Source organism: Epinephelus lanceolatus, chromosome 15 (genome assembly GCF_041903045.1).
Source record: "Epinephelus lanceolatus isolate andai-2023 chromosome 15, ASM4190304v1, whole genome shotgun sequence".
In the NCBI taxonomy this organism is placed as follows: domain Eukaryota; kingdom Metazoa; phylum Chordata; class Actinopteri; order Perciformes; family Serranidae; genus Epinephelus; species Epinephelus lanceolatus.
Window position 1 is genome coordinate 12463475 of NC_135748.1, and position 17265 is coordinate 12480739.

Genomic DNA, 17265 nt, shown 5'->3' on the forward strand with positions numbered 1-17265 from the left:
CCTTGGCCCTCCTACCACTAAAATAAATACTCCTTGTAATATTATTACTACTACTACTACTATGTTGATTGCATTTATTACAAACAAGAACTAGACATAATGAAAAATCAATGCAAATAAACAACAAATAGCAACAGCTAATAGGTTTGGGCAGTATCAAGGTATTAGAGTATCGGGGCATTTAGAAATCCTAAAGGTATGATTTTTCAATACTGTCAAAAATACAGACGCTCCTCTTTCTATTTAACTGACACTGAGACACTGTATAGAGGCGATGTGCTGTGGTACACATGTGCCACCAGAGGTCAGTCTCTATAGGTGCAACAGGCAGCTGAGCTGAGAGAGATGGTGACTGTGAGTGGTGGGGATGATGTTACAGGAGTAGTAAAAAAGAAAAATACCTCTGCCCCTGTTTGAGAGTATTGCCACATAAAACTTTATCTTAAGATGACTTCTTCCAACTACTAACACAGTTCTTTAACCACACTATTTTATTTAACACATCATCACTATTTAGGGTGGCATGGTGGTGCAGTAGCTATGTTGCCACACAGCAAGAGGGTTCCTGGTCAAACCCGGTGTGGGAGATTCAAACCCTGGGGTGGGGAAGCCCCTTTGTGCAGAGTTTGCATGTTCTCCCCTTGTCAGCGTGGGTTTTCCCCGGGTATTACGACTTCCTCCCACAGTCCAGAGACATGCAGGCTAGGTTAATTGGTGTGAATGTGGGCATGAATGGTTGTCTGTCTCTGTGTATCAGCCCTGTGACACATAGAGACCTGTCTAGGGTGTACCCTGCCTCTCGCCCAATGTCAGCTGCAGTGTTAGGTAAGGGTTACTTTAAAAGTAATCAAAGTACGTTACTGCGTTACTTTCTAAAAAAGTAACTAGTTACTTTACTGCACTACTCCCTGAGTAAAGTAACTCAGTTACTTTAAAAGTACTTCCAACGTTACTCCCTGAGAAAAGTAACTCAAGCACTTTTAAAGTACTTTTGAGTATTCTACATTTCCTATTGGGCAATGGACCACAGGGCGCTAAGCCTACATTTTTTTGTCTCCAAAATTAAAGTTATGGACCACTTGCCCTTCACGGAGATCCAATTCTCCCATCACAGCCGTCACTTTGACCAGTAGAAACACAGAACGATCTGCTGCCGTAGACAACTGTATGACACCAACACCCCAGCGTTTTTAATATTTCCTCTAGGGATGTTACCACACAGAGTAAAAGGGGGAAATGATGGTGTGAAACAGCAGAGGCACTTTGTCAACCCGCTGAGTTAACGTTACTGTCATTAGCATCAAGCTAGCAAACAATGGTACATCCTCACGGTCGGACATAAAGTAATAACATTAACAAATAGCGGCGGGGCTTTTAATCACCACAACTGCAGAGGCTCCCAGCCTCATTTGAAACAAACTACATTATAGACGGTCCGTTATTAATTAATCCCTCTGTGTGTTTATATATTTACTTTTTATCCGCTCCGTTGTCTTTGTAAAGTTAACATATCTCACCGTCATTTCAAAATCAACACTTGTTTCAAATTAAAAGCCCCTTATAACCTCCTTAAAACAGGACAAGAATAACCCGATGACATCACACACGCCGTGAAAGACGACCGGGGATAATTGGTGAGTACCATCGTCTAGCGTGTACCAGGCATAATGCAAATCCTGAGTCTGAAATATGTCTGTCAGCGAGTCCTACTCCACCTATTTAGACTCCACCGTAGACAACGGCAGCATTTCTCCGACCACGTAGCGAGCCACAAGCTCCATGGCTTCTTTCAGACTGATAGGTTTAACGTTATCTCCGTTATTAGAACCAAACGACAGCCGTTGCTGTTTCGGAGCTGAAGGACCAGCGTTCTAAAAGTAACAGAAGTAACTGATGTCTTGTTTGAAAATGTACTTAAGTATTTGATTACTCAAACAGCAAACTAACGCATTAGGTTACTTGTTACTGCAAAAAGTAATCAAAGTAATGCGTTATACCCAACTCTGGTCAGCTGGGATAGGCTCCAGGTAGTGATGGCCTCATGAAGCATTTTCTTCATTTTCTGAGCCCACTAGATGGCACTCTGGGTTTAAAAAGAGAGGCTCAAAGAATGGTAATTTAGTGTGTTTTAAACCTTTTGTTGAACAAAAAGCGCCATCTAGTGGGCTCAGAAAATAAAGAAAATGCTTCATGAGGCTTCATTTGGCCCTCACTAGCTCCAGCCACCCCTGCAACCCCCAGCAAGATAAGCGGTTACGGAAAATGAATGAAATGAATCATCTCTGTTTAGCTCACTGATGTGTTGATATCCGTTGCGGCATAAAGTGTCATCACGTCTTCCAGCAAGAAGGGCGCTTATTTCCTATCTATTCATTATTGTCGGGGCCATAAGTATTTATGGCCCTGGCAGATGCAGAGAAGCTCATCCACGCCTTTGTCTCCTCCAGGCTGGACTACTGTAATGCACTCCTCATCGGGATCTCTGGCAAGAGCATACAGAGACTGCAATACATCCAGAACAGCGCTGCCAGGATCCTGATGAGGGTGTGCAAACATGATCACATCACCCCATCCTGAAATCGCTTCAGTGGCTCCCTGTCCCACTCAGAATTAAGTACAAGGTCTCCCTCCTCACCCACCAGTGCATTCACGGACATGCCCCCCTTTACCTCAAGGAACTCCTCAACCCCCAGACCTCCTCATGCACCCGCCATTCTGCAACCACAAACACCCTCCAAGCTCCCAGAACCAAGCTCCGCACCATGGGTGACTGGGCCTTTTTCTCTGCTGCTCCGAGGCTGTGGAACACCCTCCCTGACCACCTCAGGGCCCCACAGACTACTGATGTTTTTAAACGAGACCTAAAAACCTTTTTACAAAAGCATTCTGTTAAATGTCTTTTATAGGTTCTCCTTTTAACTATTCACTGTCTCTAATCATTTTTAATAATTCTTAAATTGTATTAATTCTGTTTTAATTTTTTTTCTGCTCTGTAGCACTTTGAGATTGCTAAAATGTAAAGTGCAATACAAATAAAATTTATTATTATTATTATTTAAATCCAGCAAAACGTGTCTACGCAACATTGAAGATGGGACAATGATATACATGCTACAATGTCTTCTATCAGTATGTTTGTTACACAAGTACCGTCATATACCATATACCCTGGTGGCTAGATTACTGTCCACCTATTTTAATTTTGGATGCATTTATCATGTCTTCCCTTAACGCCCACAGAGCTCCTGCTTGTGCGTGTAGGTGGTTGTATATGTGTGTTTTCTGCATGTGTGCATGTCGAAAAGAGCCTATGCATTTTTTTGTGGTCTGTTCTGCTCCTGCACACAGCAGCCCGGCACTGTCAAATAATCACACCTAAGGGTCTTTTTGTCCCTTTGTAGAGAAATGAGTTATTTACTCATAGGAAATGAATTTTCCAACCCCGCTGGCCACCACAATGCAGGGTGGGATTGCAAAACAGAATCTTTCTCCCTCTCTTTCCATCAGACACACACACACACACACACACTTTTCTCTAATTAAATGTCAAAAGGCAGGGTATGAAAATCAATGCAGCATTGTGTGCAGAGAGAATGCATGCCAGCTAATTCAGAAAGGCAAAGGAGTGCCGTGAGGCTGATTATTTGACAGGCCCACTGCTAATGAAATCTCAAATCAGCTGGGATGGGGCTGATAACGCGAATGGAGCTCACAGCTTGATATATGGCTATGAATATGATATTAGCGCTGGATACATAACTGTCCTCTTTTCTCTGTCTTTCACTCCAGACTTACTGTGTCTGTCTCTCTCTGTGGACTCAGGCACAGCTGGTAAAGTAAAGCCTATAGTAGCAGCCCGGGAAGATTGGTGTCACAGGCAGGTGGAGGGGGAGAACATGAATAACACCCTCTCTCTGATTCCTCCTTGTTTCACACTCTCTTTTTGCCACTAGCGTTTTCTCCCTGTCTCTCTCTGGGATTTGTCTTTCTCTCCTGTGCCTTTAATACTAGCACTCTTCCCCTTTTGCATAGATTAATTTGCTTTCTCTCCATCCATCTGTGTCTCTCTCAAGCAAAGTATTCCCCTAAGAAAAACACATGCTGTGTGGCTGATGACTGGATTGAGCCCCCGCCCCCAAAACCAGACTTGCAGCTCCAGGCACAAGGGTTAAACATTGGAAACTGACAGTGAAGAGCACAAACACATATGTAGGCTTCTGCCACATTTACATATGCGCAAAAACATAGTCTGTCTTATCTGTGTCGGACACAACTCCTGGAACAGGAGACTTTTGTAAGAGGAGACAAATGAGCAGAAGTGTCTGTGTGTTGGTGAAGGTGGTACAGGTGAACTCCTAGAGGGCCCACCTGTGCTGCAGACTGCTCGGATGTAAAACGCACCATCTGGGCCACCACAACCGCCCCACAGGATTTTACTGCCTGGTGGCAAATAAAAACAGTATTTTTTATGCTCTGCTGGGCTGCTGAGGAGAACAGAAGGAGAGAGAGAAATTGAGCGGCCCCAATACATGCATGCACTCATGGTATCAGTTCCTTCTTGTGCTTTACAGTGTGCATACATTGGCCTTTTTTTGTTTAGTACAGGTGAAGAGTGACAGGAGAGAGGGGAGAGAGAGAGGGAACAACATGTAGCAAAGCTGCTGCGGTAAGGACTCAGCCTTAACACATGGGGTGCATGCTTTTCCAGGTGAGCTACTGGGGCGTCCCATTGGAACCAATCCTGACTTGCATACCAACAAACCCCCAGTGGCACGCAGGTGTAATCATGGGTAGAGCAATTCCCATATTAGACACACATACTGCAGATACTGACTCACAGAGGCACCTGTTAGCGGCTGTATGAGACATTTTGTATGAGGCATTTTTGACACTCTGAGCAACTGCCATTGTATAAAGGGAGAGAAAGTCAACATAGGGCTGATCGGAGGTGTCAAACAAACTCAGGACTTTGACCCAGGGGACCACAGTTCGTGTCTCATGTGAAACAAAAAGTCAATCAAGTTATTTTAAGAACAACATAGTTTGCTAGTTTTTGTAGCATAATACACTAGTGACGTATGTCATGTGCAGGTGGTGCTGCATTACATTAGTGACAAACATACGAATTTTAGGCTGAATCATATTTTTTTCCAAACCTAACCACATGCTTTTGTTATCTAAAAGAAGTAAACAGAAACACAAAGTTTTCAACATATGATCCAAGTTTATTTGGAAAAGAGGCAAATGGAAACTGTAAGTTTCCAGTGAAAATGGAAGTTTATTTTGAGAAAACACAAAGCATGTAATGAGCCTAAATTGACACACTGTCATGGAGTGTCCAAAATTGACGCTGGAGGGCTACCTTGAGTCTCATAATTTGACGTATAGGACCACTATGCATATAAGCATAACAGATCTGGATTAAAAATGACATTTAGCAGCATTCATTTTAATTTCCCTAACTACGACAGGTACATTTTCCATATGCTGAATGAATTTACCTCTCCCCATACTGTATCTATACAGTATTAATATTTCTTTGGAAAAGTCTCTTGTGAATTTCATTTACGACTAGTGATTTTTCAGCTGTGACACATTAACAGCGTGAGGAATTGCTGTTGCACAGTATATTAAGGTAACTAACAACTAGAACAGCATTTTAGTCAAACCACCCTCTGCCAGAAGGAAATCTGTACCAGCTGTACACACCACATCACTCTGGATATAACCACATTTGTGCATAATAACTGATTGTATAACTGTATATAAAATGTGGATGCAATGGGAGTGTTGTAGAACACATTGTAAAATACAAAGTACAAATGCAGGAACACACATAAACTGAGACTTATGTCGATAAATCCTTTGCTCCAGTGTATGCTGGGGAGCTGCCATGCATGTCTGCTTTCGACACGCCGCAGTATCTTTTCCTGTCTGTTTGTGATGTTTCTTTATCTTTCCCTGTTGCTACTTCTGTCCACAACAAGTGACTCTATATTAACACTGCTAGGACTTCAGTGATGATGTTGACCATATGTCATTCTGGACTGAATGTAAATGAGCCTGTATGTGCACAAGCAGTTCATCATTGATCACTGTGTAAAGAACTCCTATTTGATGAATACAAATTTTCTTGATTGTATGGACAACTCCTGTAAGAACATATTTGGAACTTGTTTTACAAATGCTTTGATGAATGAGGCCTCATGGACTTCTTGAAAAATCTCAGAACACACACACGTACACATACAAATAAGTCTGTGATGCAGATTACCCCACAAATACCTTTACATTCATGGCATGGGTCCTCCCCTCCCACCTGCACACATTCATACGTGACACTGGACAGACGACAGACTGCGTCAGCGAGCTGCCGCTGCCACGTCAGTCTTTTGGCATTGCCATCTCTTTCTCCCACAGGCCTGGTGTCCAGATGATCGCACCAATCTGTCCTCTACTGCCTGTTTCGTTCCATTTTTGACTGAAAAGAGCCGTGGTTACATGGTTACAGAAAAGCTTAAGAAAAAGTAAAATTACATTAAAAACAATTTCTGAGGAGAAAAAGATTAAAATCTAAATTATTTTCTTTGTGTTTCCAGCTCCTGCTGTTTGGTCTTAATCTGAGTATTGCTACCAGATCTCAGAGCTTAAGAACATACGAGCCCTCGTTCTTAACCACAAGGCCATCTCTCTATTCATCTGCATCTCACTAAGCCATTGGCGAGCTCTCAAACAGGAACTCAAAGAGGCTTTTTGAAACAAAGAAAAGGCTGATGAGGTGCCAGAGGAAAGAGCAGCAGCACTAGTACGTTAATACAAACACTAAGCGACACTTATGTAAGAGGACTTTGACGGGACATCATAAAAATGTACTCTCACTTCTTTTAATTTAGCTTGTCAGGTGACAATTAAAATGTGACAGGGTGAAGGTAAGATGAAGGAAGATTATCTGGGCAGCTGTGACACGGTAACCACAGCTACAACGCTATGGGGAGGACAGACTTCTTAAACACAGCTTTTTCTTTTTTGTCTTCCAGCTCCAATTCCATGTTCCAGAAATACACCAGCTCTGTCAAGTCAACTTATAAATTACCTCTTGCTTCATTTTTATATTCTAAAGCTTGTTCTGTATTTACACACAGATCTGCATACAGCTTGAAAAACAAAAATACCAGGAAACAAACCATCACAATTTATATGACTCTTTTATTCAAGTTTGAAGAAAGATTTCTTGTCAAACACTAAATTTTAAATGTATTCATCTAGAGGCCAAAAGGAGTGTAACAATCCATTGATCTTGATCATTGTATTGATTCAGTGATCAATGATCTAATTTCATTAATGTAACGTGAAAACATAGATCGATTTCATTAACTTGAGTGTCACTGCAGGTGTGCAGCCATGAAAAAGATGACGAGGATAAAGTTATTTATCGGGAATAAATCAACGTGGAAATATTTTGGATTTAAGAGAATATAAAGGCCAACAGCTCAGGCTGTATGTAAAAAATGCCGTTATGAGATAAAATACTCAGGAAACACAACGTAACATCACCTGCCTGGTCAGGCATCTCACTCTGCTCACTTCTCAAGACAACAACAGCTGCTCTGTTTTAACAATGTTCGAATGAAAAAACATGCAGGCAGAAATTCAACAGTGCTGTTTGTAGGAAGACGCAGTGACATATTTGTTAACCTGTGAGTGGAAAAAGAAGTCTGCTAGTTGCTAGGCTAATTTATGCAATGTTAAAGTGATAAACTAATAATGGGTGAGAAGCAAAAAATAATGAACCTTCACAGATATTACTAAGCCGAATTTTATACTTTTGTTGAATGTTCTTGTTAGTCCATGTTTTATGGCTGTTTCGGAAAGTTTGCTGTCAGGGCTTTAAGCCACACAGTCCTGAGGTTTTAGGAAAAAGATCATGGTTTGAGTGAAAGTGAAAAGATTTCTTTCAGAAAAGCCTTTCTGAAAGAAAGCCCTGAAGGTGTGTTAGTAGTGCCAATTTAAAGTAACCGTAACTGCACTTAACAATTATTAGTAAGACAACTTTGATAAGAAACTCACCTGTGAAATCCAATCTTCTTCTTCTTCCGTTACTAGCAGTTGGCAACTAGTGTAGGTACAGCCACCTAGCGGGCTGGGCTGGGAAATACACGTCGACCGTGCCGCTGCGCGCCGCTGCCAGTGTGTGTTGGGGGGCGGCACTTGATGGCCACAGCGCCACGCTGGTGGCGGTGTGTGTTGTAGTTGCGTTGCAAGTTCTACTGGTAGTACTTCTCGTGCATGAAAACACAAATGGCCCTATCTAGAGTCACGGTTTGGTTTGTCTGTTGTGGGCTACTGTAAAAAAACATGGCGGCCTCCGTGGAGGAGGACCTGCTCCATAGATATAATTGGTTCACTCTAAGGTAACCTAACCACAACAATTCTTAGTTTCACTTAATTATACACCAATGAAAACATAGTTATGAATATTTTGTACCATATCTGCCAATAGCTGGCCCTAAACACTACATGCTGGACTTTTAAACCTTAATAGAATGTAACGGGGCTATCTAGTTACAGAGACCAGAAACATTTTTGTATCAGGCTGTAAACATGGACATTGTAACATGGTAGTCTATGGGGATTGACTCTGTTTTGGAGCCAGCCTCAAGTGGCCATTAGAGGAACTGCAGATTTTGGCACTTTCACACTGACTTCATTTTTCAGCCTCAGAGGTTGCTACTTGGATTTGGGGGGACATTTTTCTTTTGTATTCTACAAACTGTGATGATTTAAGAGTGCCATTTTCCCATGAAATGGCTTAAAAAAACTGAAATATTTTGGTGTATAGACAATCAAACATTGAACTGGCTCTTCAAATTTGATGTGTTTTAGTTTGCTAAATTTGTCTCAGAAGTCTGGAAAAAGAGCCAAATTAGACTGTTTAAAAAAAAAAAAAAAATTATGAGTTTTGTTATAGACATCCTCAGAAAATTAGATTTTGAACGTTTGGATTTCTTTCTATCTGTCATTTTTTTTTCTTTGAATGAATGAAGCAACACTTTGGCATGACAGTAAAGAAGTAATAAGGATCCGTCATCGCCTGTTTTGTTAAAATAAAGTGTGGATGAGATGGACTGGTGTAAAGCCTTCCATACTGTGTGTGTCCACTGCAGCCTGGAAATTCAAGTTCACTGTGGCGACTTGCCAATGTATATTTATGTCTTCTTGGAAATAATATGGTAGAAATAGCACTGCAAAATAAAGTCACAAAACATCCTGGAGTTCTGGCAATGTTGCATGCAATTGCGACATAATAAGGTGTTTCTCTGCCAAATCCCCCAAATCTGATGCAACATATTTGTAAGAAGAAAATGCAGTGACTGTGTGGTGATAAGCCCCTGGTAGAAAAGTGCAGTACACTGCTTTTAAAAAACTGCAAACAAGATTACAAAGAGCTAATAATTACAAACAGCTAATTGTGTGCACACAATTGACTACAGGGAAACTAATGAACAGATAATCACATGCACACACACACAATTCTGCTTCCCCCGCGTCTCTTACATGGACACACACACACACACACACACACGCTCCTGTACTTCCTCTGCTCTGTTAAAGTGCCTATTCAGAGGGAACAGTAATGATTCCTTCGGATCAGGAGACTGCCCCAGATATCCAGCAGGTCTAAAGGACACACATTTAAATAAAACCAGGGCAGCAGCGTTGCATTCTGAGGATTAAAACTCCACCAAAAGACACTGCTGCTGTTTCTAATGTGCACAGTAAAGCTCATAACATCATTGTTTCAGTTTCAGACCATGACCACGAGCCCTGCACACTGTCTGCTGATCCTCTGACACTGATGATGGACATTGTTCAGTCCTCTCATTTCATACATGTGACAAAACTGGAATTATCTGGAAACAATAACATCAAAGACCCAAGGGCTGTTTTTAAAAAATGAATAATGCAATGCGTTGTGTCTACCAAACAGTCCTTCTGTGTTTGAGGAACTGTGTGTGTGCGTGTGTGTGTGTGTGTGTGTGTGTGTATGTGTGTGCGACAAATAGCACAGAGAATCTTATGAAACCACATTCATTTTGATTTGGTCTTCTTTTGTTTGCATCGCTCTGACTGAATGCCAGCTCAGAAATATTCACACTTTGTTTCTTGTTTGATGTTAATTTGATGTGAAGGAGGAGAAGATTGGTAGTTTTTACAAACTTTGGCTCTCACAGATGAGACCTGCAGCTCCTCTCTATGGATGCTACATGGCTTAGCACTTGACACGTAATACACTGGCACTCACAGAGAATTTATCACCTGGCAGGTAATTGCCAAAATGTTCCCAGTTTTTTTGTTTACAGCATAAAAGATAACCTCTGAGCCTTTGAAAGACTCAGATTTCTTCAATCATCATTATAAGCACCTCTCAAAACAAAGAGAACAGCCTGGAGCCTTTCCACCGACTGCATCACTGTTCAATTTGTTGATTGATTCATTGATTTTCTTTGTTTTTTCTTTCTCCAAATGCAGAACTGTTAGGGACCGGGACAAATTGCCTGTGAGGATTTATTGCCTCATTTAGACAAATGTGTTGGAGAGTCGATTTACATTTTAAATGGAAACATTACCTTTCCTTTCCCAGGATCAATTGAGTGTTTATGAGTCACTATAAACACAAACACAGTAAAGACGTCACCGTAGTGTACATTTTATGGTGCTGAGGCGCGCACCCACTCACTCCTGCTAGTCCACCTCTCTGCCTCGACATCGATTTGGCCTGCTTTCTCTGGTGCAGGTGTCTGACTGAGTCCTAAAATAAACTGAGAGACAAAAACTTGAATCGACTTGAATTGTGAATCAAGAGTAATGCAGTTACATGTCAGTCTGCAGTAGGGATGTAACAATTACCGATATTACGGTAAATCTCGGTTAATTTTTACACGGTAAGAATTACCGTTTATGTTTAAATTAACTGCATTATCGCAGTGGATTATCAAGATATGTAATAACAACCTCATTCAAGTCTCGTGATGCAGGCGCTGCGTGAATGCGTAGCATGTGTAAACACAAAGAATGAAAACATGGTGGAAGGTGGTGATAGCGGCACTCAGGACATTTTCCTCCCCAACTAAACGCACAAAGTCTGAGGTCTGGGTGTACTTTGGGTTTCTGAAGAATGCCGAGGGACAGCTGGTGGAGGACAACTATCCTGTGTGCAGAACACGCAGAAAGAAAGTTGCTGCGAAGGGTAGCAACACTACAAATCTGCTGGCTCATCTCCGTGACCATCATCCACAGCTTTACAGCCAATGCAAGTTATGCCATGCAAACGTCAGTTATTGTGTGAGGGACTTCGGTTTTACTGAGATTGTCATAATGTGTAACTCTCGACGTATACAGGACATTTGAGCCGTATCTGTCCTCCTAAACGGCGACTAGGTTTTCCGTTTTCGTTTAAGACACTTAGGAGCTAATACTAGCTGAGTAGCTAATAGCCGTATTAGCAGCTATGTTGCTAAGAGTTTCAAAACGAAACGGAGCTGAAAACACTGAGTGGAGCCGACAGAATATAAACTGACGTAACGTAACGCTAATTGAGATCAACTATGATTAAATCACTGTGATTATGGTTATTGTATGGCGAGCTAGAATCGATATAGACGGCCAGTTATGCTTTCTCGACATAAGCTCAAGGAAACAACATAAAACGCTGCCGTGTTAACCTTTGACCGAGAGCATGCACTCCTTTTCTCATACAGGTAATCCTCTGACTCACATGCACACTTCTAATGTGTGAATTATTCTGTATAATGATGACCATTGCCCTTAGGGTTTTTTGGTTTCTCCTCCACATTTGTGATATCTATTCTATATATTGTATGCTTTTTGTTCTACTCTTGTATTGTTTTGTTTTATATATATTTTTCCTCTCGTGCTAATAAATGAATAATTAATATATAAATTGTTTACATATTTTGCTGACTGTTAAAATGCACCAGACAAATAAGCTTTGCTCCTGTAATGTGTTTACATATTTTCTTCATTTAGAATAAAATTTTCTGTTGCTGTGCCAATCCCTTGCCCCTTTAATGTGAAAGTTTCATTTTAATATAAGATTTTGGCTGTTAACATTTTAGTATGATAAGGAAGTTTTTTGGACATTTTACAGCGCTTAAAAAAATATCGCAATATTATTGTTTACCGTGATAATTTGGTCACTATAATCGAGATATCAAATTTTCCATATCGTTACATCCCTAGTCTGGAGGTTTCTGAATTGGCCACATAAACATTTCAGCACACCTATTTTTGACCCTGAAAACAGCAGTTGTCACAACAATCTCACCTCAGGGTTCATTTAGTAGCTGTTCTGGAGCTTTTGATCATTTCACATAACCTTCATCCACAGATAAAGTTTACTTATTTGTCATAGAATGGTACAATAAGTTTTTGGGGCATTTAATGTCTTTACTGGATACAGCCAAGCAGGGGTGCACTGTCCCCCGAAAAAAAATTAGTAAAAGGGCAAAGGGATGCCATGATACTGCCACATTTTGTAATGACAGCAATAAACTAGGTTTGCCACAATAGTCAGCGGTTTACTGGTATTGTATGGTGTTCAGGCATACATTGATTACATTACTTGCCCACCACCCCCACCATCGTTTTGCGTTTTAAAATCATGACTTTGTCAGACAATAGTCGCCACAATTATAAACTGAGCAGCAATCAGACTGCATTAATCACGTGATGAGAGTAAGTAGAATCGGACGACAAAACCACAAGGCAGAGGATCTGGTGTCAAAGTAAAAAGTAGGGAGCCTCAATAGACTTCCTTGCCTGGGGCCCCCCACAGTCTAGGATTGCCTCTGCAGTCGAGAGATGAAAGCAAACAATGGAGAAAAATGCAACAAAGTTCCAGCAAACCAGAGAAGCTGAGGGCCCTGGCGCCTTGACCCCAAAGTCACAGGGGAGCCATTCCTGCGCACTTTAAGGACTTTGCATCCATCTGAAAAATTGGACTCAAGCACATTAATTGATTTGCAGTCTTCAATAATGCAAGCAGGCCACACATTTCATCACTGTTGTGTCCTCATCAGAGTCCAGATGGACAAAGACACCACATAAACCCCTAGATAGCTAAGCTAGAATAGGTGTACAATTGTCATTGTACAGCTGGTTGCTCCAGTCAGGCCCTTTTTTATCTAGAAACTTGCAGGTTTGCCTAAAAGTTGAGGTTTAAAGTTGCAGATGAGGATCTATTGATATGAGCTAGAGCTCTAGAGCAACTACTAAATGGCTGTTTGTCAGCATTTAAACACATCACTGAACCAGTGACCACATGATGACCTGATATATCCCCCTTCTTGTATTCTGATACACCTTTTTTCTGGAAACACTAGGTGACAGAGTTGTTGTTGACTGTGGTGACAAATCATGTACCGTTTGTTGTTTTATTATTATTATTTTTTGCATTTTTACTATACATGCAACTATCACTCTATTAATATTGTGCAAATCGGTGATTAAGAGTGAATCACTTTTAACCACTGGATTACACAATATAACCTTTTTTCTGCCATTAACTAATATTACTTATACTTTATTTTAACACCTATTTATAAGCAGCATATAAACACTTCATTACTGGCTGATAATGTAGCTGTAAGCTAACAAAAACAAAATTCATACATGTTATTCCTATGGTCAAAAACTGCCCCAAAATATCAGTAAACATGAACTCTCTCACAAATCAAGAACTAGAGGGCTAAAACTCAAATTTGTGATGTCATCAAGTATAAAGCCTGGAGCTGCTTCACAGACATTGAATGGTGGAAGATGGATGGTGAAATATGTTATAGATGACACTGAGAGCACCCAGGGGAATGTTCTGAGTATTGATTGAATCGCCATGACGCGCTAACAATAACAATCACTTCCAGGTACACAACTGGCAAATGATTTCAAGTGTGATATGTAAAATCTGCAAACTTGTTATTTCTGTTGTCATTTTCAGCCATTACTGAAATGTTTAAAGATACATAGTTAAACACTTTGGTCTGACCAGTCTGATGTGTCTGCTGTGCTTTTTTATGCACTTTGTTGCTTTGCTATCATCTTTGAAGCTGAACAATGTACTGGATGGGGCCAACGCAAAGTGCATTTTAGCCACCTAAAGAAAAAAAAAAATCAATATCAGTGTAGTGTACAGTATATTTGAATACTTGCTCTGCTTTACCCCACAACCTAACCGACTGGCTTTGATGTAATGGCTTCAGCTCCCTGTTGGAAAAGGTTGTCTGATGGCAAGGTAATGCTGTGGAAATATTCTCAATACAGCGCACGCTTAAACTGATATTGATTTTTTTTTTGGTGGGACGTTTTTAGGTACCTAAACTTGACCATTTTAGGATGCAAGGATTTTCTACCTTTCTACCTTATTGTTAATAAACATTGTGATTTGGTAGAGAAGCTCATTTGGGCGTAAAAAACATTCTGTGCATTCACAAAATCAGTCCTCCATTCACTGTTTATGGAGCAGCTCCAGACTTTATACCTATGACATCACAAGTTTGAGACTCACTGATCTGGTTTCTGTCTTTGAGAGAGAGTAGCCCACGTTCACAAAAAACGATTGAAGTTCCCTTGGAAATAACATTTGGAAATCTTAATTTAGGTAGTCTTTGCATTTAAGTGTTTATTCATGTATCTGTCTCCAATGGTAACTCCACTAATAAAGCAATGAACAACTGGTGTATGAACAGATAACAAATGCTTGAAAACACAATACACTATAGTTGTAATTATGTAATGATTAAATGCCTAATTATGCACTGTAGGGATTTGTTAATGTGTGTAATCTTATATCATGAAATATGATTGTCAAGCATTCATTAACTGTGTCCATCAATTATGGATATTTCATAACAGGAGTAACATTAATAAACACACATGTATATAACAGAGCAAAGCCTACAGTTACATCAGAGTGTGCTGTGAACCACTTATGAGGTGTTAACCATCATCATAAACATTAAGACTACTTTGTATGTTTCTTTTCGAGTGCTGCGTAATATAGTGGAGCACATACAGTCAAAATATAGCAACGTGCCAGTGCTAGCGTCCATTACAGACATCCCACAGCCTACCAGTAAAAATGCTAAGGGGCTAAAGTGTGTGAGTGTGTGTGTGTGTGTGTGTGAGAGAGAAGAGCAGCATGGTGATCCATCGTCAGTGGGAAGATTGAGGAGTGGGAGGATGCCGAGCGAAACCAGGGGTGCATTTTGATGGCAGCAGTGAAGTGTGGCACTCCATCGCAGTGAGTGGTCAAAATGGGAGTGTGTGTGTGTGTGTGTGTGTGTGTGTGTGTGTGTAGAGTTTGTGCTGTAAAAGCATGTTTTATAGATGCACTCATATAGACAGTATATGTGGGACATCAGCACTCACACACACACAGACAGGCACAGCACGCATCAGTGGTGTTTCCATGGATCTGTGTGAGAGTAGAGGGCCACTGTCGCTCCTCAGTAATGCAATCATGTATTTCCAGTAGCCAGCGGCAGTTCATTACAGCCACATTTACACTCTGTGTATAAAAAATGTCCAGTGATAATAGTCAACAAATGTCCATACAGTATTCTAATATTCACACTGACAGACAGAGTTATTAATATACAGCTCAGGTCAACATTGAGCTGGCAGTTGCAGCTTGCAGTTTATAGTACCTGCCTCAAAGGTCAGCTTGGCTTACATCAAACACATACACACACACACACACACACACACACACACACACACACACACTGCAATGCTTTGAGAGACAGACAAAAACATAGTTTGTAACAGGTCCATTCAGCCCCACTAATCTTAATCAATCCACATGATAACTGATTATGATTCTATGTAGGTCTCTCAGATGGGAATGAATTGCAGCCCCTCATGTTTGTTTCCTCAGATGACAACACGGAAATGCTTCCAATAGCCTGCAAACACAGTCAGCCCTTTCCACACAATACAATACGCAACGTCTCACAATAAACCCGGCTCTGATCTGAACCCCTGCACAACCCAGCTCCATGTAAGCCAGCAGTGTTTCTCACACATGCCTCTGCAATCCCTCCACGGTTCGTTTACCACTCTGTGAGCTGCAGCTCCAAAAAAAAAATGCATGGAAACATCCCTCAGATTTGCACATAAACATAAACTTACCCGCTGTGACTCGAGAGACGCAGAGACAGCTGAGGACGAGCAGGGAAAATCTCTCCATCTTTCTAACGCTCGGACGACGTGCGGTCCCATTTACTCTGGCCGGGGGTGCTGCTGTGTTAACCGGTGCGCCGATGTTGTGCTGCTCGGCGTTCACGTCAGTTCATGCGTATCGTCTCGACTGGTGGAAGGAAAAAACAGAGAGGGGGACAGCGACGGCGGCTGTTCAGTACCTCGGACAGCGCAACACCTCATTCAACAGCCTCGACTGCTCCCCGAGCCACCGGCAACCAGCCAGCGAGCCATTATCATCAACTGCTCTCGAGCATATGCGTCGTCGGTCCTCCGACTGTGCTCCAAAAAAACCCTCCCCGATCTGCTGCTGCTGCCGCTGCTGGTGATGCTGGAGGTGGTGCTCAGCGCCGCTCGGCTGCTGCAGACAGAGTGAAACGTGCTGGCTTTGTATATGAGCGTCTGGACTGGTCCTGCCTGCCACACTGACTCCTCCAGGCTGCACAGTGAGAGAGGGAGGCTGCAGGACAGGCAGCACAACCTGGCTTAATAATTCATAAAATACAAATAAGTAAATGTGGAAAAATGGAATGTAAAATGAAACTTGAATGATTTCTATAAATGATTCCACAGTTTTCTATTGTTCAGTAGTTATGGCCTACTTTCCCACCACATATTTCACATTACAAAGCAACCATCAAAGCAAATCCAGCTGTTAAAAATTCTTCCGGGCCTCCAAAAGCACAACAGCGAGAGACCAGCTGATCACATGAAAACTTGTCACCAACAACAAGCCCTCTTCTTTGATCGGCTACACTTTGTCCCATCCTCTTCTTTTCTTTGCCCACTTGGTGAGCCAGTACTCTGAATTACTGCTGCCCACTCATCGATTAAATATGCATACACTGGCCCACGTAAACAGTCGCCTGCGCAAAGATAAAGTCTCTGTGGCGCTGCTTTCCTTCCACTTCAAAAACAAACACGTGCCTCTTGATTTCAGCACTGGGTTGACCCCTGTTACTGCTCACATTGTTTCCAAAGCACATT

At 41.5% G+C, this 17265-nt stretch overlaps 1 protein-coding gene across 2 annotated transcripts in view; it reads right to left on the reverse strand.

Annotated features, from left to right (window-relative positions):
- fndc5a (fibronectin type III domain containing 5a) overlaps window positions 1-17053 on the reverse strand; it is a 48991-nt gene extending 31938 nt beyond the window's left edge. For both annotated transcript variants that reach the window (XR_013493332.1, XM_033643609.2), the window contains exon 1: window positions 16210-17053. Coding sequence is in view for 1 of the 2 variants with exons in the window: in XM_033643609.2 (XP_033499500.1) it covers window positions 16210-16267 (58 nt within the window). In the remaining variant the exon portion in view is untranslated. The remainder of the gene's footprint in view (window positions 1-16209) is intronic.
- Window positions 17054-17265: the final 212 nt, after the last annotated feature.